The sequence below is a fragment of the Vicugna pacos genome, chromosome 11, assembly GCF_048564905.1.
Source record: "Vicugna pacos chromosome 11, VicPac4, whole genome shotgun sequence".
Classification (NCBI taxonomy): Eukaryota; Metazoa; Chordata; class Mammalia; order Artiodactyla; family Camelidae; genus Vicugna; species Vicugna pacos.
The window spans coordinates 98,216,777-98,243,564 of NC_132997.1; the positions used below are offsets into that span (position 1 = coordinate 98,216,777).

Consider the following 26,788-nt stretch of genomic DNA (forward strand, 5'->3'; position numbering starts at 1 on the left):
TCTTCCTGGCCCAGCTCGACCATCGCTTGCCCTCAGATGTCTCCTCCATCTCCCTCCGCAGCCCTCCTCCCTCAGTCTGTCACTCACTCTTCCTCATGATTCAGACATCAGTGTCCAAGACTGGGTTACTGCAGCCAAAACAGCAAAATCAACTTCCGTTGACTCAGACAGACATACTGAGGCTCAGGCATTCATTCAACAAACATTTATTATTCTGCGGCTCTGGCTCCTCACCAGACTCAGGGGTACAAGAGGGGACAGACAGGGGCACGGCTGGTACAGTTCACACCATACGGGACAGTGACCCTCCCTTGTTTTCCATGCTCACCTCCACCTGGCAAGGCAGCCGAATTGGGGGGGGGGCACACAGGTGACTGGAGGGAAGGTGTGCTCATTTCTGAATTAGGGACCACGGAGCCACAGGACAGGGCAGCATGTGAAAATGGGGATGCCCAGCAGTGAGATGGAGGGCCCTGGAGCTGCAGAATGAATTCTGGGCTGAAAACGAGGTGTGGGCGGCAGGGGCTCATGGGTAAGCAGTTCAGAAATTGTGGGTGAAGAGCCTCATGCTCTCTGGCCATGAGAAACAGCCATCCTTTTAAAGAAGGGTTTGTGCTGCTTCCTGTCTGGGCTGGGCACAAAGTCAGGCCAAGAGGCGTGGCCACAAAAAGCACAGGTGAGTAGAAAGCTCCGATGTCCCTGACACGAAAGCACACGGGCTGAGAGGGATGTTAGTTTGGAATCGAGGGGCACCCTGGCTGACGGCCCTAAGAGTCGGTGAGGGGCCTCTCAGATGAAAGCAGTCCTAGTTTAGACAAAGACACTGAAAGTGGAAAAAGCCAAGTTACCCGTCATTCCTCAAATAAAGTGACATCTTTACCCTGAAGACAGATTCATCAGCCACCCTCCAAATCACACTTTTATTCCCTTAACTGATGAGGACACCAAGGAGAGGACCGTCCCGTGCAGGCGACCACAGCCCCAGTGCATGGACGCGACGTCCTCCATTGCAAAGAGGGGATGCGTTACTGTCCGCGCAATACTGTTTCCTGAGTGCCTGCCTGGTGCTAGGGGTGCAGGCTGGAAGCCCTGGCCGCCTTTCACAGTCTGACGGAGGACACACGCGAGAGACCGGTGGGCGGAGATGATGGGGGAGGGAGACAAGCACAGACGCATGCACAATGGGCTGCGGCGAGTGCCAGAGCCCGCGGCCCAGGGGACCGGCCACGGAGTCACAAACATCAGGGCTTCACTGCGCACAGCCGGAGGCCGCACCGTGGCACACTCCCACCCCCGACCCCTCACCCCCAGTTTTAAATTTTTATCACTTTATGAGACCCCGCAGTCTCCTTCATAACCTCCATGTGGGGTTTTTGAACAAACTATTCAGAGTCAGAAAATTCTAAGCTTTCTTCCCTTAACCCCCCAACCTCCACCAATAGCATTATTTACAGAATTCACTTTAAAACGTATAGCAAATGCTGTGCTAGAACTGTCACTAAACTAACATTTATTACTTTTTTTTCCATTTCAAACTTGTTCGCTTCATGTCTTTATTGTCCTGAAGACTTCTGGATCTTATTTGCTTGACACACACATTGTCATTTTCCTGTTTGGGAACAAAAATACAACTCTTAAGTAATTTTAAAAGAATAATTTTTGTAACCAAGTCTACTTTGCAAAGCCCCAAATCCTTGCTAGGTGAGATGCAGACCTTTCATTCTAGAAAATTAATCTTGAGGTTGGAAGTGAGCTGTCCAATGCATCCTGTAAAAGCTGCCTTAAAATATTTTTACTGTTTGGTGTTTTCAGCTTGAATATTTTGTCTTTTGATAGAAGGGTTTGGAACCTTTTTTTTTACGTTAATACATAACTTAGAAAATTTCAACACTAAAACATACATTTTCACTAATTTTTAAAAATCCCACTCAGAAAAAGTGAATTGAAATGTATAATCAGGACTACGTCTTCGGGGTCTTTTTCTAAACGATCTGTGTGTCTGAAGAGAACAGTCACTCAGCACCGTGTGAGTGTGAGCTGTGTGCGGCGGGAGATGCTGGGAGAAGGCTCATTTTCTAGACACTTCGATAAAATCTAAAACGAAACCAGAGGCGATCACGTTTTCAGAGCTGCTGCCGGGAGCCGCAGTGTCTGCCCCGCATTTGCAGGTAAGCAGCCCGCGTCTACACTTCTGCACAGCGCTCCACTCAACAGCCCACCGGAAGTGCTGATCATGATGTGGGACACACTGTGGAAGCCGTCCCCACTGATGACCTGGTCAAGTGATCTTTACCATGGTGGGGGAAGAGTCAGAAAAACCGAAGACAGAATTTAAAAATCTGTGGCTGAGTATGAATACAAATAACCTGAAACCCTTACTGACCGAAGACATCACCTTAATACAAAGCAGCACAAATGTTCCTCAAGTGACTGAATCTTAGGAAAAGGTCAAAGTGGAGATGCACGCGGTGAAAATCCACATTACGGATGACAAAAGAATGGTAAATGACAAGATAATAGAGGCCTAAGGAGAACACACTCTGTCTGCCTCTGCTGACCGTGGTCTCCTGCCCTCTCTGTCCCTGTCCCCTCATCTCCAAGGGCAGTGGGACATTGGATGAGGTCCAGGATGTGGCCGAGTGCCAGGTCATGCCACCTTGTCACCACTTCCGGCACATGGTCAACAAGTCCCTGTGCCTCGGCAGTGACACCACCTCAGTCGTCTACCACAGGAGAAGGTGGGAGCCGTGGCCCACAGGCCTGGCGTCCACGGAGTCTGGGACTGCACGCCAGGAAACCCAGACCACTCAGAGGGGGAGCCGCGGGGCCTCGCTCTCAGACCAACCAAGTCGGGCGTCCCCCAGAACACCGACTGTGCTTCCCCCGGCTCCGCGTGTCTGCTCAAGTGGCAGACGACACGGGAGCTGCTGGCTCTGACGTGACGTCAACAGCGCAGACAGCCCGTTAACAGAGAAAATGTCACATGTGCGGAGGAGAGAGGACACCCAACTGCCCCCTGGACATACTGTTCGCCTCCGGCCACCCCCGACTGCTTTCCACGCCCACTGTCCAAAGGGACGCCTTTGGAATCCGACAGGGCCACCGGCCTGGCAGCTGCGTTCAGCCTCTGACCAGGACTGAAGCCAGCCGCCTGCTGTCTCGGAGCGGGTGACAGAATAAGCAGCCGGAAAGCACTGACTGGATGAACCCTGTTCCCCCGAATGATGGCTTCATGACGTGGACTGGCTGTTGGAGGGAGAGTCCCACGACAGACAAACCTGAACGCAGCCACAAGGCAAAGCAACGGCCTAGCCTCCCGCTGCTCCCGTCAGCATCCCCGGGGGCGGGCAGCGTGCTGCCGCAGAGCGTGTGTTGTGTTTGCTCTCGCAACAGGGAACGAAAATTAAATGGAAACTCCCTAGGCTCATAAAAACAGAGAAACGGCAAATCACCCACCTGCCTTTGGCGGGCCTCCGGCACGTCTCCTGGCCCCCCGCGTCACCCTCCGCTCGGACTCGCTCTCCGCAGGGGTTGCTGGAGGGTGGGCTGCAGTCCTTCTTGATCTCAAGCCCGGGAGGCCTGCACGTTCCGCTGCCCCTTCCCCTTCCTGGCTCCCCCCGTGGGCTCCCGCCCCTTCCTCCCCGGCGCTCTCCTCCGCTGCAGCAGGCGAAGGTGTCTTCTGCTGTCTCCGCGACCTCAAGCACATCCTGCGCTCCTGAACTTGGCCCCCGGAGGCAGGATGGTCGGCTCCTTCTTCTGGCCTCTGGAGCTGCTTCTCCTGGGACGTCTTCAAGGGCTTCTTCTCGTTTCTCTTCATTTTCACATTTTCTGCTGATATGAGAGCCTCAGGTTGCTGCTCTCCCATATCGGTTTTACTCCGGCCCCTTGAACGCAGGGACATTCCCTAAAAATGTTCAAAAGACAGTCACAAAACACCAACAGTGAGGAATACAGATTTCAAAGCTCACCATGGACAGAAACAATCCAAAGTGAACTCCAAGGGGAATTAGCTGGAAAATTTTACACTGATTAATATTTGAAGGTGCCCATAATCTGAGGAAGTCAGGGGGGCGCCTGACACTTTGTCCCTTTGGAGAAATCACCGTCTCTACTGATAAACCCTGAGTATGGAATTCGGTGTCAATTTCAATCAACGCCTGAATGTCACAAGTGTCAGTCTGATTCTAACAAGCATTCAAAGGGTCTTCCAGGAAAACGCCCTCTTCTTCAGGCAGTAAATGAATCTCTGACTCTTTAACAGTCGTTGCTAGAGCAGGACAGGAACAGAATTTACAGGCTTCTCTCCTGCAGCAGTAACGCCTGTCTGACCCCCCAGCAGCCACGGGCTCCCCAGGACACACGTGCCCTGTCTACTGTCTTCATCGTTTAAAACCTGACCACAAACCACACCTACCCAGCCCTCGGGGTTAGTGTCTGAACAGTGCAGGACTGAGCTGCCCACCTTTCCTCGGCCCCGTGCCCCACACCTCTGAAGGTGAACACAACTCAGTTCTCGAGAAGCTCTTGTCAAAACATATGATACTAATTTTGACCAGTTATTTTCCCCAGCTAGCTCATTCTCTCTGTAAAACCCCAAAGGATGCTTCAGCGTGGTCCGTAGTCACTCACTGTGCTGAGTGCAGACCCCCCTGGAGAGGGTACCCCACATACGTTCAGGTTACATTCAGTTTATACCGAATGCTGAACCCAAATGGAGACCACCCCTCCTGGAGGACGCAGGAGGGTGACATAGCACGTCCCTCACCTTAGCTGGAGGGTGTGCGTCTTCTGCTTGTCGGCCCATAGCTTTGGCTCTCGTGTCACCATCAGGCAGGTTCTCCACTTGTTCAGTCCTTTGTGCCAAAGTTCTCAGACTTTTCTTCCTCATTACCAAGGATTCGGGCTGTGGCCATCCGTCCCTGGGGGCTGTACTTGGTTTCTGGGGTGGCTTCTCACCCACGGTGTCCTTTGTGGCAGTCGTGGAGTGCAGTGTCTTCCTTCCTGTGACACTTCCATCCTCCCCCCGTCTCCTCTTGGGGGGCGGCGGGGAAACGCTGCTTGCACTTGGTGATTTCATGGGGTCTTCGCTGCCCGCAAGGTCGAGGTCTTCCATGAATCTTAATTTAGGGGCTCTGAGGACCCTTTGGGGTATTTTTGCAGGGTTTCTTCCATCAGGTGCTTCCTTTGGGGCTCTCTTGACGCCAGCAGCACCACTGCCCAGCTCCTTGGCCTGACGGGGCTTTCGGACCAGCTCTTTGAGACGCGGGTCCTCCAGGGGTTGGGTCTTCTCCTTACGTGATCTTAGCCGACTCCCGACACTGATTACTTTTTCTGCTGAGCCCAGTTTCTGCCTTGAAGTTTTTCTAAACACTTGGACGTCCTTTTCATCCCCTACAGCTTCTCTGTGTGTGGCGTCCCCTGGCGTCAGCGTGGGCTCCCCAAGCGCTGAGACCTCTCCCACACCTGCTTTCCCTGGCGGGGACCTGAGCCGTCTCTTCCTACTTGTTGGCCTGGTAACTGGTTGTGCTGGTGGAGACTGGCAGGGCATCACAGGGATCTTAGCATCACTTGTTTGCTCCCTGGCCTGATCTGGCTTCTGGACCAGCTCTTCGAGACTGTCCGGGGCCTCCAGGGGTTGGGTCTTTTCCTTAAATGTTCTTAGCCGACTCTTCATGCCCATTATATTTTCTGAAGGGTCGAGTTTCTGCCTTGAAGGTTTTCTAAACACTTGGGTGTCTTTTTCTTCACTGCCAGGTTCTCCGTGGGTGCGCGTGGTCTCCCCCGGTGCTTGGATGGGCTCCCTGAGCGCTGAGACCTCGGCCACGTCCACTTTCTCTGGTGGGGACTTGAGCCGTCTCTTTCTCCCCGTCGGCCCGGGGGCTGGTTCTGCGGGGGGAGACTGGCAGGGCACTGTCGTGGCTTTAGCAGCTCTCATTGTTCTCTTGGTCTGACGGGGCTTCTGGACCAGCTCTTTGAGACGCGGGTCCTCCAGGGGTTGGGTCTTCTCCTTACATGATCTTAGCCGACTCCTGACACCGATTACTTTTTCTGTTGAGTCCAGTTTCTGCCTTGAAGTTTTTCTAATCACTTGGACGTCCTTTTCATCCCCTACAGCTTCTCTGTGTGTGGCATCCCCTGGCGTCAGCGAGGGCTCCCCGAGCGCTGAGACCTCTCCCACGCCCGCTTTCCCTGGCGGGGATCTGAGCCGTCTCTTCCTACTTGTTCTCCTGGTGACGGGCTCAGCTGGGGGAGAGTTACAAGGTATTCTGGTGGTTTTGTCCTCGGCCACTGGTTCTTTTGCGTGATCTGGGGTCTGGAAGAGCTCTTTGAAGCCAGTCAGGTCCTCTAGGGGTGGGGCCTTTTCCTTGGGTGTCCTGGGCCGCCTCTTACTTACAGCTACATTTTCTGCTGAGTCCAGTTTCGGCTTTGGAGTTTCCTGAGACACTGCAGTGCCTCTGTCACCACCCTCTGGTCCTCTGTGTGAGAGCGTGGTGTCCCCTGAAGTCTGTGTGGGCCTCATGAGGGCGGAGAGACCTTCCTGCACCTCTGCTTTTCGGGGAGCTGTCTTGAGCCGTCCCTTCCTGCTTGCTGGTGTGTCAACAGGTTCCAGTCGTGGAGATTTACAGGGTATCTGGGGGGTTTTGTCATCAGTCATTGGTTCCTTGACATGATCTGGGGTCTGGAAGAGCTCTTTGAATCCAATCAGGTCCTCCAGGGGTGGAGCCTTGGTCTTGGGTGTCCTTGACCGCTTCTTGCTTCCAGCTACATTTTCTGCTGACTCCAGTTTCTGCTTTGGAGTTTCCTTAAATGCTCTGTCTTCATCATCACCTACTGGTTCTCTGTCTGAGTGTCTGGTTTCCCCAGGTGTTTGTGTGGACTTTCTGGGTGCTGAGAGCTCAACCTCTCTGTCCACTTTCTGGGGAGGTGCCTTGAGCCGTCTCTTCCTGTTGGTCGGTGTGACAGTTGGTTCAGGTTGTGGAGATATCCAGAGCATCTGGGGGGTTTTGACGACAGCCATTGTTTCCTTGGTTTGAACTGGGGTTTGGAAGAGCTCTTTGAAACCAGCCAGGTCCTCTAGAGACTGGACCTTTGCCTTGGGTGTCCTTGGCCGCCTCTTAATTCCAGTCACACTTTCTGCAAAGTCCAGTTTCTGCCTTGAAGTTTCGTTAAACATCTGGATGTCATTATCAGCAGTCGCTGGTCCTCCGTGCGAGTGTGTGGTGTCCCCTGGTGTCTGGGGGGGCTTCCTGAGTGCTGACAGCTCACCCTCTCTGTCCACTTTCTGGGGAGGTGTCTTGAGCTGTCCCTTCCTGCTTGGTGTGTTGACGGATTCTAATGGTGGAGACTTACAGGGTGTTTTGGAAGGTTTGTTATCAGTCATTGGTTTCACTGTGTGATGTGGGGTCTGGAAGAGCTCTTTGAAGCCAGTCAGGTCCTCCAGGGGTGGAGCCTTGGTCTTGGGTGTCCTTGATCGCTTCTTGCTTCCAGCTACATTTTCTGCTGACTCCAGTTTCTGCTTTGGAGTTTCCTTAAATGCTCTGTCTTCATCATCACCTACTGGTTCTCTGTCTGAGTGTCTGGTTTCCCCAGGTGTTTGTGTGGTCTTCCTGGGTGCTGAGAGCTCAACCTCTCTGTCCACTTTCTGGGGAGGTGTCTTGAGCTGTCTCTTCCTGTTGGTCAGTGTGACAGTTGATTCAGATTGTGGAGATACACAGAGGATTTTTGGAGTTTTGACAACAGCCACTGGTTCCTTGGTGTGAACTGGGGTTTGGAAGAGCTCTTTGAAACCAGTCAGGTCCTCTAGAGACTGGACCTTTGCCTTGGGTGTCCTTGGCCGCCTCTTAATCCCAGTCACGTATTCTGCAGGGTCAGGTTTCCGCCTTGAAGTTTCATTAAACATCTGGATGTCTTTATCAGCAGCCGCTGGTCCTCCATGCGAGTGTGTGGTGTCCCCTGGCGTCTGGGGGGGCTTCCTGAGTGCTGACAGCTCACCCTCTCTGTCCACTTTCTGGAGAGCTGTCTTGAGCCGTCCCTTCCTGCTTGCTGGTGTGTCAACAGGTTCCAGTTGTGGAGATTTACAGGGTATCTGGGGGGTTTTGTCATCAGTCATTGGTTCCTTGACATGATCTGGGGTCTGGAAGAGCTCTTTGAAGCCAGTCAGGTCTTCCAAAGATCGGGCCTTTTCCTTGGGTGTCCTGGGCCGCCTCTTGCTTCCAGTCACACTTTCTGCAAAGTCCAGTTTCTGCCTTGAAGTTTCGTTAAACATCTGGATGTCATTATCAGCAGTCGCTGGTCCTCCGTGCGAGTGTGTGGTGTCCCCTGGTGTCTGGGGGGGCTTCCTGAGTGCTGACAGCTCAACCTCTCTGTCCACTTTCTGGGGAGGTGCCTTGAGCCGTCTCTTCCTGTTGGTCGGTGTGACAGTTGGTTCAGGTTGTGGAGATATCCAGAGCATCTGGGGGGTTTTGACGACAGCCATTGTTTCCTTGGTTTGAACTGGGGTTTGGAAGAGCTCTTTGAAACCAGCCAGGTCCTCTAGAGACTGGACCTTTGCCTTGGGTGTCCTTGGCCGCCTCTTAATTCCAGTCACACTTTCTGCAAAGTCCAGTTTCTGCCTTGAAGTTTCGTTAAACATCTGGATGTCATTATCAGCAGTCGCTGGTCCTCCGTGCGAGTGTGTGGTGTCCCCTGGTGTCTGGGGGGGCTTCCTGAGTGCTGACAGCTCACCCTCTCTGTCCACTTTCTGGGGAGGTGTCTTGAGCTGTCCCTTCCTGCTTGGTGTGTTGATGGATTCTAATGGTGGAGACTTACAGGGTGTTTTGGAAGGTTTGTTATCAGTCATTGGTTCCACTGTGTGATGTGGGGTCTGGAAGAGCTCTTTGAAGCCAATCAGGTCCTCCAGGGGTGGGACTTTTTCCTTGGGTGTCCTGGGCCGCCTCTTACTTCCAGTTACATTTTCTGCTGACTCCAGTTTCTGCTCTGGAGTTTCCTTAAGTAATCTGATGCTTTCATCATCACCTGCTGGTCCTCTGTGTGACGGCCTCGTGCTGCCTGCAGTCTGGGTGGGCTTCCTGAGTGCTGAGACATCTTCCTGCATCTCCGCATTCCGGGCAGGTGTCTTGAGCGGTCTGGTCATACCAGTTGATGTGACAAGTGGTTCTGGTTGTGGAGACTGGCAGAGCACTTTGGGGGTTTTGTGATCAGTCATCAGTTCCTTGACATGATGTGGGGTCTGGAAGAGCTCTTTGAAGCCAGTCAGGTCCTCCAGGGGTGGAGCCTTGGTCTTGGGTGTCCTTGGCCGCCTCTTGCTTCCAGCTACATTTTCTGCTGACTCCAGTTTCTGCTTTGGAGTTTCCTTACACAGGTTGATGTTTTCATCATCACCTGGTCCTCCGTCCGTGTGTGTGGCACCCCCCGGTGTCTGTGTGGGCTTCCCAAGTGCTGGGACCTCTTCCACATCCCCTTTCTGGGAAGGTGTCTTGGGCTGTGTGTTTGTCCTGGCGGGTGAGCTGATCCTGTCGGGCTGTGGAGATTCCCAGCGCAGCTTTGTGGCTCTGTTCTCTGCATCTGTTGGTTCTTTGGCGCGAGCTGGGGCTTGGGGGACGCTTGGGATGTCCACTGAGTCTTCCTTGAACTCTGTCTCTTGTAGTCTCATGAGGGTGCTCAGGTCTGCTGTTGGTTCCCATTTCAGCTCTGAAGCTCTTCTGGATCTCCTCACAGCCATCATCTTTCCAGAATCTTCTTTGGACTCAATATTTTTCTTACATGTTTCAAAAAATCTTTCACTTTCCTTCCCCTTTCCCTCTGGCTTCTGCCCTGGTAGTGGTGCGTTTCTCAGACGTCTTCCCAAGATGTCCTCCACAGCGTCCAGTTCCGCGTCTTCGCTCGCACTCTCTGAGCCCGGCCTCTGCCTGGCTCTGGGCTCCGCACACCTTCTACACCTGTTTGCACTCGGTGCTGCCTTTGGAGGCGCTGCCTCAGACCCTGGAGTTTCTCTCTTAGCACCCGGCGCTTGACAGACACTCCCTGGAGTTTTCACAGTCCTTTCATTGATTTTAACACGGCCAGGGCTGGCAGAACGTTTACCAGACGGCTCTGCGGGCGCCTCCTGAGCACTGGGGAACACATTCTCTCCTGCAAGAAATTAAAACACACACAGTAAGTATATTCCGTTCACTGTGTTGTGCCAGTTTGGTGTTCTGTCCTCATAAATATCGTTTAAGAGCCAACAATCCAGCCCCCGTCCACCTAAGGACATGAGGCTGCTTATGTGACCATCCGTCTGGCTGACATCTGAACCTGGCACACTTAGGAATAATGTTATTGGCTGATAGAGAGGGGGGTTTACATAGGTGCTGGTAAGGATCTTCAGGGATTAGATAAAAGTGAAAGATTCCTGAAGGCTGCCACTCATGTCTCAGTGAGCGGAACATTTTTTTCTTTGAACGTGAGGAACTAAGATCTGTTTCTTCTGCTGAACCACCGATGCGATATCACGGATTATACCTGGCACGCTGAGGGCCCATGTTACACCGGAAACACCTACTTTTTAGCAACAGGAAGCATCTTCAGAGCAGCAAGCTGTTCCCTCTACGGCAGGGACTCGGCGCCCAGCGTAAGTGAGCAGGTAGACGGCCCCACACCTCCCCTCTCACACTCATCCTGCCGCAGGCGCCCCGCCGTGGTCACAGGAGTCCCCGCGCCGTGTGCACCTGCTGTCTTTCCCTTTGGTAACTGACAGCGCTTTTGCATTTGAGTGACTTACGCAGCAGTGTGACGGGAGGCCACCATACTCTTCTGCACATCACCCTCTTTACTGATACTAAATGAAGACAGGCAAGCGTGCACAGCTAGTTTACGATTATTAAATGAGTATTCCTTGTTATGCAAGTCTCTGAAGGTCAATGCTAGTTCAGTGGCTGACAGGAACTTCCCTTAAAAACAGTAGGGTGGGGAAGCTGGACGCGGCGCTCTGACAGGGGTATCTGCTGTAGAAAAGTTGTACAACAGCCACTGTGAGCAAAGAGCACCGTCTCCGGTTGCCATGGAGAGAATCAAAGTGCGAGGGATAAAAAAAGGCAAACCAACCAGAATATTCTGAAGTGTGCGACAGAGGCTCTTCTCCTGAATTAGATGCTGGAAGCTTTTTTCCAATAAAATCCCCTGAATTTGAAAGGGTGGAGGGACCCAGGCTCATCCTTTGTGGTTTCTTCTTCACTGGAGTCTGGAACATTTCAGTCAGGCCTGTTACATGAAAATAGTGGGACAGTGGTTAGAACTGACATACTGTGCACACCTGCAAACAACATGCACGGCAGAAGAAATGTTGGAACGCAGACAGCGGACGACGCCCTAGGATTCCTGGCAGACGAGGTTTGTGCAAGAGGCTGATGCGTTAATCATGAATGCATTTTTTTACGAGGGTGTGAGAAGTTAGACTCTTATATCACCTCTTCTCTGTCTTTCCTCTTGGAAAGAAAATCAAATGAAGGAAGTTGATGTCCTCAGTCTTCCAGAGTCATCCCCAAGTGTGAGCACTGGCCAGAGGACAGAGGCTGTGCCCCGGGGCCTCCCCTCCATGCACCCAAAACCTCAGGCCCCCAAGCTCCTTTGCAAAAGTCCTAGGTTAGGCAGACCTGGATTTTACGCACAAATAAGACATACCCAAACTTTCAAACTGACATAGGACTGCCCAATTTTAGTATTGGCAAGTAATAATATCACCACTCTTCATTTTAACACCAATTGTAGTAGAAACATCATCTCAGGAAAAAACACACACAGTCCTCTCAACAAATGAGGGCTTTCTCATTAGCCCACATTCTCCTTCCTTTCCTGCCATCAGTGGGTCAAAACGCGCTCTCAGCCTGGCCTTTGTCCGCAAATTGTGTTTGGGACGCATGTTCCGAAGGTTCCCAAGCTGGCCGGCTCACTTAAAAATCTCACCCCTCTGCCACTGCTCAGGCCTGACCTAAAACTCGGTCCTCAGCCCTCGCCGTGGTTTGTCATAAGAGTTACTCACACCGAGGGGTCAGGGCGGCCATTGCTGACTGTCTGGGGAAATGTTTTGAAGGAAGGCTGAGAAAACCCATCATCCTGGGTACTAAATACTTCAGCTTCTATTTATCTTAAAAATATTTTTGGAGAACTTATCCTCAGTGCTTCGTAAGCTGTCTATGAGCACCCTCTTACATGTGCGTGATGTGCAGTGCGAGGATCCACAGACCCGTGCGTATCCACACACTGGGCGCCATAACCTCATACTTCCTCGCACCCGGAGCACGCTGTCAGGGCTTTGTCTATGCGTGATCCACATTCCTATAGTCTTGTTTCTTAGAAAGCTAAACGTATTGACCTAAATGTGACTGACTGCAGGGCGCCCTGCCTGGATTATGTCACTGTTACAACAATTCTCCCATTTTAAAATCTGCCAGCAAATAAAAATAAGATTGCATGGGTTCAAGATTAGCATACAAACTACTATATGTAAAATAGATAGACAACAAGGTCCCAATGCATAGCGCAGGGCACTACATCCAACATCTTATAATAACATATAACGAAAAAAGAATACAAAAAGGAATATATAGGTCTATGTATAACTGAATCACTATGCTGTACACCAGAAACTGACACAACATTGCAAAGTGACTATACTTCAATTAAAAAGTAAAAATAAGTTAAAAAAAAAAGAAAAGAGTTCACCTAATGGATTCAAGTGTCACCTCTTTCCAGAAGTGTTCAGAGTGGAAACCACTGGTCAAGCTACGCAGTGCAAAATCCTAAACCTGGTTCTTGCCGTAGTTCTAATTCGGAACAGCCATAAGCAGGTTCCGTAGCACTTTTAGCGAGAATGGCAACACTGCTCAACTCTTAACGGTTAAAGGAAGCCTGGGGGTGGGTGTAGCTCAGTGGCAGGGCGCCTGCCTAGCATGCACAAAGTCCTGGTTCGTTCCCGGCACCTCCACCAAAATACAGACAAGAGTAAGAAAATAAAGGAAGCCTTTTCATGGGTCTCTGTTTCAGGGAACAGCTCAGCTACGTGGAGGGAGAGGAGAGCTGGGAGAAGCAAAGTATCGCTCAAGCCAACGTCTCCCGCTCGGGGGCAATCTTTCAGTAGAAACGCAAGGAGGGGGCGATTATGAGCGCAAGGCTGCTTTCTCCCCCGCGAAGCGGCTTCTGATTTCCTACGCTCGTGCTGCTCTCCAAGGTAACGGCGTGCACTTCCCGCCCTACCCGCGCTGTGCGGGACACGGGACCCCCAACTCAACACGGACCTGTCGCTGTCCTCCAGTCCTGCTCCTCCTCCTTAAACATCATGGCCCCGGGGTTGACAGGGTCCTTATTCTCCTGCCCTCTCACGGCAGACAAGCAGACGTGCTCCCACCTCCCCACGTGGACACATGCCGGGGATGAGAGGGCTGTGGTTTATGGGAGCCACGGCTGGGCCTGTACCTGAAAGATCTTCGCTGAAGTCCGCCGGCTTGTTGAACACAAAGCTGTTCAGCATCGTGTAGGGCCGAGCCGGCCCGTTCACTCTCTCGATGTGCGCTTTCCCTATGATTATTGTACAAGGAGAGTTTGCGTGGCCGGTACTAAACTGATGGTCAACGATGCCAGTCGGCTTCTGGAAAAAAAATCAGGAGGTCCATAAAATGTCAAAGCCTGAACGCACACTTAACGTCACCCTTAACACGATGTGGAAAAGAACAACGCTCGTTGGCACACGCACCTTCGGAGTATTAGCTCTTCTTTGCCTTTTGCTCGGCGGTCTTTGGGGTCCACGCTTAACAGCTTTGGTCTGTGTTTGCTTGGCACCAAGTTTGACTACGTCTGCCCACGACTTCGCCACTGTCACGGGGAAAAATGTAGCCTTTTCAAGACAAGTGCTAACGAGAAAATCAACCTGAAAACCTGTTTGTGGATGCGACACTAACCAATTAAATTGGCCTCGGATGCCCCACTCCTTCTCTTGGAATAAATCATCTGTAAGATGCCGTGCTGGCTGCGATCCAGGGAAGCTCTCTTTGAAGGCAGGTTGCCGCTCCTTCTGCCTCCTCTCTTAGGAGTGTCTGCCTGGTGAGATCTGCTGCCACTGGAGACAGAAGACGCCTTGGGTGACCTACGGCACCGATCAGCTGCAGCTGGAGGCGTGCTGGTAGTAGCCGGGGCGGGAGCTCTTGCACACGTGTCTGGGGTGGTCACTTCCGGACAGGTTTCTGAAGAATTTCCTTTCCCTGATGGGTGAGGCTGCTCCTGACAAGATTTAAATGTTCATAAGAAACCTTAATACAAATATAACATCTCTGTAGTGAATGTGAAAATTCTGCCTAATTAAGGACTTGAGTTGTTTAAATCTAAAGCACTGAACATTTCAACCAGTGTCTGTCAAACGTATGGGAGAGATGGGGTCCGTCCCTCAGGACAGAAAAGGAAAAGAAAAGGAAAAGGGGAAAAGAAAGCAGCAAACAAGTCTTAATTGTGGTATTCCAGGCAGAAAGCTGGAAGAAAATTCCTGATGAGTGAGGCTCAGATCTAAATCCAAGGAAATGCCATCCTACCTTTGGGCTGCATGTAAGGAGGGCTGTTCACTCCTGGGAGCCCGTAGAAAAGGGAGGGAAACAAAACATACCTTACACTCCTATTGGTATGAAAAGAAATTAAAGACTGCCCAACAAACTATGGTTACCAAAGGGGAAGGGTGGAGTGCGGGATAAATTAGGAGTTTGGGATCAGCAGATACAAACTACTATACACAGAATAGATGAACAATAAGGTCCTACTGTACAGCACAGGGAACTATAGTCAATAGCTTGTAACAGCCTGTAACAAAAGGAATCTGAAAAAAGAATATATATGTATGACTGAATCACTGTGCTGTAAACCAGAAACTAACACGACATTGTGAAACAACTATACTTCAAGAAAAAAAAAAGATGGCTCAGCTCCTCCAGCGGGGGGAGCCCACACTTCACTCCTACAATCTGAGGTCAGGGGGACGACACCGCCTAGGGTAGATGACTGAAAGTTCTAAAGAGCTAGTGGTGAAAATCGTACGTGTGTTGCCATCCAAATTTTCTTTCTCCCTTTATAATCCTAAAAGCAGAAGAAACCCTTGTGGTTCTGCCATGATGTCTCCAGATTCCTTTTTTAATTGAAGACTAGTTAACTCACAATATTGTTAGTTTCAAGTGTACAGCAAAGTGACTCAGTTATACATACACATATATGTTCCCTTTCATATTCTTTTCCATTAGAGGTTATTTCAAGTTCCCAGTGCTCTACAGTAGGACCTTGTGGGTGATCTATCTTATAGACAATAGTTTGCATCCGGATTCATCTCAGTTGGCTCCCGTGGTCCTCTAGCCCTGGAGCGTGGGGGACAGGAGGCCTCTGCAGAGGAGTCCCAAGAACCCACCTGTGCTCGGCCACACTCGGTGACGGCTAGGAACCCAGGTGTTCCTGTCTCAACACCCACGAGAATGAGCTCTCATGTAGATTTTTATACTTTCACTTTTTTAATAGAGAGAAAAGGTCTTCCTTGCCATCTTCTAGCGTGAGGCGTTTTAGAAAGACCAAGGACCACAGACGTGAGCCACCCGACCTGCGGGCTGCCGGCAGGGAAGCGCACCTTGATGATTTTCTTCAGGACGGCTGGAGTGTGCGCCACCAGAGACCTTCTTTGCTTTGGTGTCTCTCCTCTCTTGAGAGGTGTGTTCGGGGGTAAGTTTTCATCAAATAACTCAGGCCTCAGACGACCCCCAAAGGAGACCCGCCTCCTCTTCAGGGACACCCCCTCCACCTTATCTAGAGGGATGGACACAGGAGCAGAAAAGGTGATAAAAAACCGGACAGTAAATGACTTGTTTCCAATGAAAGACCACCCAGCTATAAAGTCACTGACACTGACATTCCACACACCTTCCCTCTCTTGTGAGGATGCGGAAGCTAACAGTGCTTCCAGAGCTCACGAAAGACCCGAGGACAAACCACCAAAGCCCGACCCGACAGTTCAAGGCCTTCCCCTCAAACGCTGAGAAGTCCTGCGGGGACAGAGCTGAGTAACGGAGGGCCCGACGCAGGGGCTCCCACCTCGGCGCAGGGGGCGGTGCGGCAGCGCCCGAGAAAGGATTCTGAAGGATTCACACCCGGGACTCACCCAGACCCGCCCGCAGCAGGGCCTACGAGCCTGGGGCTTCTCCCAGAGGTGCTGCCAGATGGGAAGTCCTGTGTCCCAAGCCCCACCACCGTCTTTATGAACCACCCGTCACCATAAGCCCTCGTCGAAGTGATGCGCCCACTTTGAGACTCGTGGGGACGCGGACACTGTGACTGGTGTGCTCAGGTCTCAGCTCAGAGCTGCACAGGCCCTGCTGATGGCAGGCGCACTGCGTCAGAGCACCCGGCGGCCCCCGAGGGGCTACCGCAGCTGCACCACAGGTCACCTCCCGGGCACCCCCTGGGTGAGCTTAGGTTGCAAAATGAGGGTGAGAAAACACCTGTCCCGCGGACACTCCAGCTGCCTGCACGGAGTGAGGGAAGTGGGTGTCTGTAAGACACAGAAAACAGTGCTGGGCACATAAACCCAGGGGGACGGTCCACATGTTATGAGCCACCCCGTACTGGAAGATTAACAGCGACTTAATTGAGAGGGTCAGGTCAGACTCCCAGGACACAAGAGCTCAGAGTTCAGAACTGAACTCCTGTGAAGAGCAATTATTGCCCTCCCCCCTTCTCTGGAGGTAGACAGAAGAATCAAATCTGCTTCTGGGCCACCCTATCACCTGAGCCCCCTGCTAAGTCCTCCCCTAACAACCAGCACGTCCTCTGTCCCTCGGTCTGGCTGGTGATCTGGGTCCTCACGTGAATCTCTGGGTAGACGAGTGTGTCTCTAGTCACTGTCCCCTTGGTGCCTCACAGTGCGAATCATTAGCCAGAGAAGGTCACACTAATTCACGTCGACGTACAAGGTAGACGTGAACTCCTGGGGGGACATACATTTCCAGTTAAATAAACTTACTGATGGAATCACCGAAGCTGCCAGCATCAGCTGCGTCAGGACCAGGGGCCCCAGGGCACGTCTGTCCAGCTGTCTTGTTGAGAAAGCCGTTTTGAATCTTCCCTTCAGCTTGGAGGACCAGTGGAGCTGGGACAGTCTGCTGCACCATTTCTGTTTCTGTCGGGAGATTGTCCACACTTGTAGGAACACTCTTCCTCTTTTTGGAGAATTTTTCTGGTGTATTTCCAAAACTACCAGCGTTTTCGACTTTAATGGGTGTTTGATTCCTAGGCAAGAACTTCTGAGGGGTAAACATCTCATGCTCTGCCCCGAAGCCTTCACTCTGCTCTAGAGTCACAGACTCACGTCTGCTGACAGCCCCCAGGTCTTCGCTCTGGCGTCTCCGCGAGGAGTTCTGCTGTGAATACCGTAGCGGGGTCGTGGTTTTCGTCACCGCCGTCTCGGTGCGGAGGATGCCAAGACTCCCGGTGTCCTTGGGAGCCTGCGCTGTCTCCTCAGCCCTCTTCTGTTCCCCAGTCTGGCTACTTCCTTGTTCTGCCTTAATCTGGGGACTTCGGCTCAACTTCGGTCTGGGTTTAAGCGAGACCAGTGAGATCGGTGACTCGCCCTCTAAACCACCAGCACTTTCTTTTTCTGTTGTGCAGCGAATTCGTGATCCTGACTTTCTGCGATTCTGTAGAATATTTACTTTTTCTGATTTCACGTCTAACTCTAACTTCATTGACTCATAAAGCCTCCTGAAGGGAGATTCATTTTTGTCACTGTTCTTAAGACCCTGTATGGTGGGAAAAGCCTTCCCTCCTCCATTACAGCTCCCTGATGTTACGCTGGAATCTTCTTGGAAAGCCCCAGCAGTGGAATCTGTTGCATTTCTGCAATTATCTCTCGGAAGTCCAGAGGGATGAACAGCATCAGGAGTTTCCCTGGCAACACCTTCTTCGCAGCCATCTGAGACGGTACCCGCTGCTACGGTATTTTCCTCGTGTACCAGGGGCTTTCCTGAAACATTTTCTTCAGTGAGTTTTGAACGGTCACTGGAATCTTGAACTTTCCCACCTTGACAGTGAGTTATGAAATAAGAAACAGAAGTTCAAGATTTTTTTCAATGATTAACGGGTGCAGTATGCAAATTTGAAGACTGTTTCAAATTGTCTTCAAACCTAGCTCTTCCCTTAGCCTACAAACTTCTTAATGCTCAAAATGTGTAACAGCAGTATTCTGATACTAGCACGATGATGCAAGCAAACAAATCGCATTAGCCTCTATAACCAACACGAGACATCCAGTGCGATCAGCCTGCTCAGAGCTAAGAGGACGGCAGAGCAAGCCCATTTATCTGCACGTGGCCCCCCAACAAGCGTGGTGCCCGTCCGTCACTTGGGGAAAGTTAACTCAGGTGTCTGCCTGTGTTTGTCCACAAAGCTACAAAGAGAACTGATCTTACAGGATCCCAGAACAAAACCAAAAAACTACTGACCAGGGTTGGAAGAAGAGCTAGATCTTGAGACCCGACGCGAAGGTTCCTGTGAATCGGCAAAATGAGAGAAGCGATTTAGATGCCTTTCCAAATACCGACAGTCATGCTTACTGCAATATTCTTCCTCCTGATGCCCTTCCCCCCCAGCTGTTCTTACAGGACGACTGGAGACCTTGACAGACGAGCCCAAGCCACTCGGGCACTGGTGCTCACAAGCTACGTGTCTCTCAGCTCATGTTTTGAAAGACAGAGTAAGAAACAGAACAAACTTGAAGATTAAAATCGCTTAAATTGAACCTCAGCCACTTTTTACAACTTCCTTGAACGTCTATGAAAGAAAAACCAAAGTCACCCACACTCAGGGTCTGGGACCCGACCGCAGGCTCAGGGCTACTGACTTTGGACTCAGTTTTGTCAGAAACTGGCTGCAGGACCCGTGGGTGAACTGCGGCTCCGCTTAGCACGTGTGCCCTTCGGCTGGCAGACACTTAGGGTACCTCTGAAAGCCCAGACGTTAAAAACCAGTGCACCCAGAGGCACCGGACCCTCAGCGCACGGCGGGGCTGGGACGCGGCCCTCCTGCTTGGCCGCCTTCGTGATTTTTCACAGGCAGCTTTTTAGGGGGTGAAGAACACATACGTTAAGATATAAAAGTTCAATATCGTTTCAAAGGAGGAAAAATAATATCCTCCAGATTATTAGGGGGGAAATATCACAAAATATACCCAAAGGCAAATAATTGAACTTCGTTCTTTAATCACTTTCTGATTTCTTCATACTGAATACATCACTTCTCTAACTTCCCACGTGAGGGATCTATTTCTAATTTCCAGCCTGACGTTGACCAAGAATCATATGACTGAACAATCAAAAGGAATTAAGGTTTAAAAATATGCGCAAAATAGAAGCCCACTTTTCTGCATTACTATATCCAATAGTTATAAAAATCACCACCAAACTGCCATAACATGTTCTCAGTGTTCAGGTTTAATACTCACTTTATCACGATGCAGATAACAGGTAACTCACAGCCACTGGGACCACCGACCCAGCCCTTAGTCCAGCTTTCTGGCTGGAGTTCTAAGGGCGGTTGACGGGTGGGGTACCTCAGGCTAGCTCCCCCCGAACTGAAGGGCAGGCTCAGCATTAAAGTTACTCCTCTGGGGAAGGAAGAGCACTTAGCAGAAGCCCAGGTCTTTGCCTGCAGTGCCTGCTGCTGACACCCGCAGTACCTGTGGTAGGGCTCTTAAGCCAGGGAATTCCAACCTGGTCTGGTGAGACTAGCTTGAGTAGCTTCATAAAAAGTAAGAAAAAGAGGGATTCTCGGGATTTTCCTGCAACCTTCTAAGTCCTACTGGATTTCCAAGAATGGGCCCAGAACTGCATTTTCACAAGCTGCACCATTCGCAATGTTTTCGCCACTGACAGACACAAGAAATGAGATTCTGCCACGTGACACAAGGCAGTAACTCTCCTCCAGCGTCAGGGGTCAGCTGTCCATCAAAATGGGACACATCCCTGGTACCCACAACTCTGATGACACTGTTTCAGGTGCGTAAAGACGGATGACCGGGAGACAAATGAGCCACCAGATCACGCGGTTCTGGAGTCTGAGTTCTGTGTCGGGTGGTTTTAACCAGAGGTTTGCGAAATCAGATCACGAGCCTTTTGGGTCCAAGTGTCACACCGACTTAGTAGCCTCCCTTTGAATAAAAGGGGAAGGGTCGTTTCCAATTATTTTCTGTCTAAGCTCAACGTGTTTGAATACCTTAGCTACACTCTCCCACTATAACTGGTAAGTCATCCTCCCTTGTGAGAAGCCATGGTGTCAAAGAGCATGCAAACCATTTCAGATCGTCATGCAAGAGAGTCAGAGCCCGAGGTGGGATAACAGCCCCCGTCACCTGTTCCCCTGTTTGTCCTGGAAATTCGGTCGACTGGCTTCCGTGCTGATGACTTTCATTTTCATACCTGAATGAGACACAGATCCAGATTCAAGATTTGCAACCAATGATAAAACCTCCATAGCTGATTCACGTCCGAGGAGCAAGGGTCAAACTTCAGGTTGTGTTCAAGGTACTGCCTTATTCATAGAAGTAAATTCAGAGTTAGAGAAGTGTTTTTACACTAAAAGCTTCGGGAAGTTTGCCTCGTTTCTTGTGAAACACCGAGGTCAGAAGCTGGGACCCAGATTAACGTCTGAACGCTGACTGGCCTGTACGATTCAGCAGCGTCCCTGAGCACCTCCTGTGCTGGAACCGACTGCGTAAGAGCGCACATCGGGTCTCGGCTGGTTTCCGTTCCTGGGAATCCTCTGACGGTTTGGAAGGTCAGGCCAGAGGCTGGGTGGCGTCTGACACCTCCATCACTTTGTGCTGCCACTCACTGCAGGGGAACTACTTGAGATCACTCTGGCCTCCTCAGCCTCTCACTCTGTCTGTCCATCTCTGGACCAAGACAGAAACATTTTATGAAGATGTAAAGGCATTTAGCAAGATACACAGTTATTCTAAGAGAGCTCAGCTATCAGTTCACAGAGCAACCTTTCGTAATGCATACTCAACGTGGGTGCCTCGGTGAGACGGCCTGATTTGAATTTAGATGCCACCTAAGAAAGATCTGAAGCAGCCAAGCATCTGGAGTTGTTTCTCACGGTACCAGAGCCCTGAATCAAGTCCTTTCCTTAGATCCATTTCCTACTCTTTGTTGGAGGCACTGAATCGTCTCAGTTAATCTTAATTTGAGCAGCATCTCACTTGGGGGAAATAGTGCTGGTCTCCATTCCTCATCAAATATTTCCTACCTTAAAGTCTCTATTCAATAAAAACACACTTCAAAGATGAAGGTGGGAGGGAGGGTGTAGCTCAGTGGTAAAGCTCATGCTTAGCAATCATGAGGCCCTGGTTTCAATCCCCAGTACCTCCATAAAAAAAATAAGTAAATAAATACATAAATAAACAAACCTAAATTACTACCCCCCAAAAGCAAAACAAAAAGCAAAACAAAAAAATGAAGGTAAATTCACAAAAAACACAGGGAAAAAAATTCAAATGGTACATTGGAAAATATCTATTTTCTATAAATGAAGGTAGTAATGAAGACAGATTTCCATTTAGCAGAATGGATGAAAAAAAGGTTTAACTATATGCTGCCTACAAGAGATACAATTTAGATTCAAAGACACAAACAGGATGAAAGGATAATGATGGGGAAAGATGTTCCATGCAAACAGCAACCAGAAGAGAGGTGGAGAGGTCGTACTCATACCACCAAAATAGACTTTAAGATAAAAGTTATTCAGAGACCTTGATAAAAGGGTCAATCTATCAAGATAAACCAATTATAGACAAAGCATATAATCTCTAACAGCTGGTTCCTTAAAGATTATGAAAGTTGAAAGTAATATGATTTTAAAAATCTACAGTAGAAAATCACTAATCAGAAGCACTACTAGAGGTACAGGATATTTCAGAATAATACACGATGGAATCTCAGCCACCAAGAGGAGCTAATTCTTAATTCTTGATTTAAACACATAGTGTGGCCTCCAAATATGTTAAGCACAAACCAACAGAGCTGAAAAACAAAACCAAAAAAATCCTCAATGTGTGATTGCAACTTACCTGTCTGAGTAACTAAGAACAGGGGAAGAATTACTAGGCTTCTAGAGTTAGGGGTTTGGATTCAGTGCCCCTGTGCAGACAGACCCCTCCACCCAGCAGCCACGGGACAACACTCTTTTCAAACACACAGGACAGATTAGTATTAAAAAAAAAATTCCAACCTTAAAAAGCAAGTCAAAACCTGGAAATTACTTGAAAGTCCATCCAGAACGAATAAATTGTGTGGAATTGTGTATCCAGCTGCGGGTGTTACTTCAATGAAATACTTAGCGGTGAGAAGGAGCAGCTGGGACACTGTGCATGAATCTCACAACCGCAAGAGCAGAACTCAGTGACAAATTTAGAGTTTAATAGAGGCAGACAAAACCATAGCGGCTAGAGACGCATGCTCAGGTGGGAGAAGTTCCAAAGACTTCCACGCTGTCACAGAAGCCACACGGGTGGTTTACTGGGTGCCGGAAAGCAGCAGAGGTTAGAAAATGCACACAAGCTGCTTCCGGAAATGCTGCTCGTGGCTTGGCGGGTGTGTTAGTTTTCTAGGGCCGCCATCACAGAAGGCCACACCCTGGGTGGCTTAAACAAGAGAAAATTATTTCCTCACAGTTCCGGGGGCTGGACGTCCAAGATGAAGGTGTCGGCAGGGTTGGCCTCCTCAGGGCCTCTCTCCTTGGCGACGGCCACCCCCTGCTGCCTCTCCACATGGTGGCCACTCTGAGCACCTGCTCCTCTGGCTTCTCTCTGTGTCCTCATCTCCTCTTTCACAAGGACACTGGTCAGGTTGGATTAGGACCCAACCTAGTGGCCTCATTTTAACTGAATCATCTCTCTGAAGGCCCTGTCTCCCAAAACAGTCCCATTCTGGGGAGCTGGGAGTTAGAACTTCAACACGGGAATTTGGGGAGAGCACGATTCAGTTTAAACAGGTGATCACCTCAAGGCTGTTGGCTTCACAGTAAGTTGGGCTGTACATCTCCTTTTATATCTTTCTCTATGAGTGTATTTCACTTCAAAATAAAAAAGAAACCAAAAAAAAGTGTATGCAGTTTCAAAACACTTGCAACAAAGTAAAGCCCCTTTAGGACATGGTCACCTTCCAGGGCATAGCTCTGCGCACTCAGATCCTTGAGTTGGAGCAGGTAATAAACCCCATTTGTCACTCCTTCTAGACCATGTGATCTTAGATGAAGCCTGAGTGTTGGGAATGCCGACCTCAAGCACCTCGACATTCACCAACATGAACGAAGGATCACAGGTGAACTGGGAGGCTAGTTTTTGGTGAAGCAGGTCTGCTTCTTTTTAGCCCGATTAGCTCTTACTGACCTGAAAGACCGATCGACAATAGTTATGACATCTCCATGTTTCAGTTGTACAGGTTTGTCAATAGCAGATCCATTCACTTGAGTTGGGTTTGTGGAACTGAAATTAGACAGTATCGCCTACAAGGAGAGAAGAAGAGGAAGACAGGTAACCAGCAAACGGACAAAATGGGACGAATTTTAAAACTCAGACTTGCCAAAACCCACTCACCTCCTGCTCGTTGATTTCAATTTTGCAGTGCTGCTTTGACACGACAGGAAGTTGAATACGGATGTCACACTCGATACCCCTTGATCCAGAAGAATAAAGATTTTTTTAGGTTGTTGGGTAAAAAAATTACATCAATAACTCAAAATAAAACAGCATTTGACTGTATGTTTGATCTATAAATGTAACGATATAAAGGAAAAGCAAATTGGCAGTGTCGAGGATCTTGTCATTTTGCACAGGATTTCTACAAGTATTGTACAATGATTTTAAATCATTAAAACTTAAGAGTACTTACAAATAATTATACTGGAAAACATTAGAATACAAAACTGAATTGCCTTTTACTAAACTATCTATGCCAATGAGCCCAACCTAAGAACTTTTACATCAGTTTGAGAATAATTATTTTCAGTGCTTTGTGCTTTTTTTTCCTCCTATAAAAAAAAGGTTTGTGTATGCCTATTGGTAATGCCATGTGTGTTGGAATGTTTAATCATCACCAAAAGTGCTGTATTTCATGCTTGCCCCTCTCTGTGCCTCAGCTTCCTCATATAAAGAGGACTCCACTGGCCCCCACATCATGGTGTTCTGCAGACAGCTGAGTTACCCACATCTGTCATTTGCCTGACACACAGTTGATGCTCGTAATCTGTGAGCTTTTTATTGTTTTCAAACTACGCTGTGTCAACGGACAGAGTCACAATTCTCCTATCACTACAAACACTAGTCTACAAGCAGCAACAACAAATTATCTAGACCCAATCTGTCGTTTCCCAGAAAGCTGACGTCAGCAGGATGCCCCAGGAGGGAGAAGTCGCAAACCCACACAGAGACCAATCCAAGGTGCCCTTGGCAGGCTCCTCGAGTCCCCGGTCTTCCTGTTCCCACCCTGTGTGGTAACACGTTTGAACAGACGATGTACCCCTTTGTTCTCAGGATGGGTCGCTGGAGTCTAAGACTGTCCCTTCCCACCTGTGTCACATGCCAAACAGGAATGCGTTTCTAGAGTAAAAAGTCTTGCATAAAAATATGCTGGATCACTACAGTGTAACAACAGAATTGCTGCTGTTTGATACCAAAATGTTTTTTTGTTCTTTCCTTTGGAGAGAGTGGAAGCTATGGAAAGTGAACAGCTACTTTAAACCAAAGAAGAGAATTTGATTTTTAGGTATCATTGAATCTGGCGACAGGGAGAGGGAGAGAGAGAGAGGGAGAGGGAGAGAGAGAGACTATCTCATTAGAACTGAGAATTTGTCTGGCAGGAGACTGCCGACCAGAATCACTGTGGATCAGTGGCTCTTAGCCTTGGCGTTGTTGACATTTGGGGCCAGACGATTCTCTGTAGAGGGAGCTGGCCTGTACATGGCAGGATGTTTGGCAGCACCCTGACCTTGGCTCCCTGATGCCAGTGCTGTGCGTGGTGTGTGTCCTCCCACACTGTGACATGAAAAAAAGTCTCCTAAACCACTGCTACTTATTGATTCCAAATCCAATTCTCTCGCTGATGTTTCCACTGGACAAAGTGCTAAATATCAGTCACCCTTATAAGCCGGACCCCACGCCGGTCACTGAGTACATGAGTATTAACTAAACAGTCCCTGTCCTTGGGGAGCATAGTAGTGAGACAGACAAACCAAAGCCTCAGCACCGTGTCGGGGTCAGGAAAGACAGAGCAGTTTTCACTAAAGCTTTCTTCTCAGATAACTTGAATCCTAAAGCTGAAAGTTGGAAAGGATTCGCTCAAGGCGGAGGGTAGACAGAACATTCCAGGGATAAAAGTTCAAACTGGCTAAAAGCACCGAGGTGACCAAGAGCTTGGGCGGTCTCAAGTGTGGTGGAACATGGTAAGGGCGAGGTGTGGGTAGAAGGGGATCTGGGCTCCACAGGGAGGGTGACCTGTCATTTGTCTAAAAGGGCACACGTTAGAAACCGAGACGGGGTGTGATGAATAACGGTGCCTGTTATACAAGGACCGCAGTTCCCGCCAGCACCAGCACAGGAAGGCACCAGCAGAGTTCTCTAAACACAAGCAGGACTCTCCCTCCCGTTTTCATTTTTCCAAGAAGACCAGCAAGCCACATACAGAACCCTTCCCTCATTTGCTCAACAATATCCCCCAGCAGCCAAGGAATGCCCAGTTTGGGGAGATTTCATATGAACACGGTGGCTGCCTAACACTGCCTGAAATGAATCACGATTTGAGTCCTTTACATTTCTCTTTGCTTATAGATTTTTATCAATTAAAAGTCATTTGATTAAAAACACACAACTATATAAACATTGTCTTCAAAATTCTATTTCATAATAAACAACCACTCATGCTGACGATACACAGGAAGTCCTAAGCAAACTGCAAGACGGGCACTGATCCCAGAGCCCAGAGCCGTGTAGCCAGTCTGTTCATCTGTGATTAGTAATGTTACGATTTCTTAAGCTAAACTGTCTTATTTTAAATTAAATTTAGATTAAACTGACGGCGCCGCGCTGGGCTCACCTTCCAAACGAGCAGGAGCTGAGGCTCAGTGGAAAGCAGGGGCCGTCGAGCCCGCTCCTCTTGATGGTAACAAGGCGTCTGGCAGGACCCATTTTCTAAACAAGAATCTGAGTATAACCCGTATGGGAAGGGCAGGCATCAAAAGGTTCGCTGAAGCGACTTACAAGCAACTCTTCCACTGCACTTTAACACGCCCCTGAACAAAACAAGAGAAACAAAACACATGGAAGGGGCGGGAGTTACTCTAAAGCAAAAAGCTAAGAAGTCACTTGTAAAGCGACCCATTGGGGTCCCTTGTACTGTTCGCCGACGCCCTGCCGCCCTGGAAGCCCCAGCCAGGCTCCCGGCTGTCGCCCAGCACCCACCGCCCCCAGGCCTGCGGCCAGGACGCCGCCCCCGCGGTCGCGGCCCCCGGGGCTCCCCCTGAGACCCCTCGCCGGAGCCCGGGACGCGCAGGGTCCAGGCCGAGCCCCGGCGCCCACGCGGCCGCGGCCCCGCCGGTGCCCCCGCCCCCGAAGCGCGCCGGCCGCGACTCACCCGGGACGAGTCTCCCGCGCCGCCGCCAGCGGGTCCACAGCCGCGCAAGTCCGCACCGCGGGGAGCCGGCGACGCGTCCACCTGCGTCTGCCGTCCGCCCCGCCCGCGCCACA

At 50.0% G+C, this 26,788-nt stretch overlaps 1 protein-coding gene across 3 annotated transcripts; it reads right to left on the reverse strand.

The window, feature by feature from the left end:
* Nucleotides 1-190: 190 nt before the first annotated feature.
* Nucleotides 191-26,788, reverse strand: MKI67 (marker of proliferation Ki-67). Of its 3 annotated transcripts, none has more exons than XM_072972117.1 (15): nucleotides 26,676-26,788; nucleotides 26,139-26,334; nucleotides 23,645-23,723; nucleotides 23,438-23,553; nucleotides 20,399-20,465; nucleotides 18,495-18,540; nucleotides 17,018-18,016; nucleotides 15,629-15,804; nucleotides 13,935-14,253; nucleotides 13,730-13,848; nucleotides 13,453-13,624; nucleotides 11,086-11,241; nucleotides 4,766-10,131; nucleotides 3,457-3,904; nucleotides 191-1,609 (listed from the first exon to the last, which is right to left on the reverse strand). In XM_072972117.1, exons 2-15 carry the CDS (start codon nucleotides 26,228-26,230, stop codon nucleotides 1,602-1,604), a joined length of 8,163 nt encoding a protein of 2,720 aa, XP_072828218.1. In that variant the 5' UTR covers nucleotides 26,231-26,334; nucleotides 26,676-26,788; the 3' UTR covers nucleotides 191-1,601. The 3 variants fall into 3 exon arrangements, with proteins under 3 accessions (XP_072828218.1, XP_072828217.1, XP_072828216.1); XM_072972116.1 differs by having other exon boundaries at nucleotides 13,935-14,247; nucleotides 17,018-18,073; XM_072972115.1 differs by having other exon boundaries at nucleotides 17,018-18,073.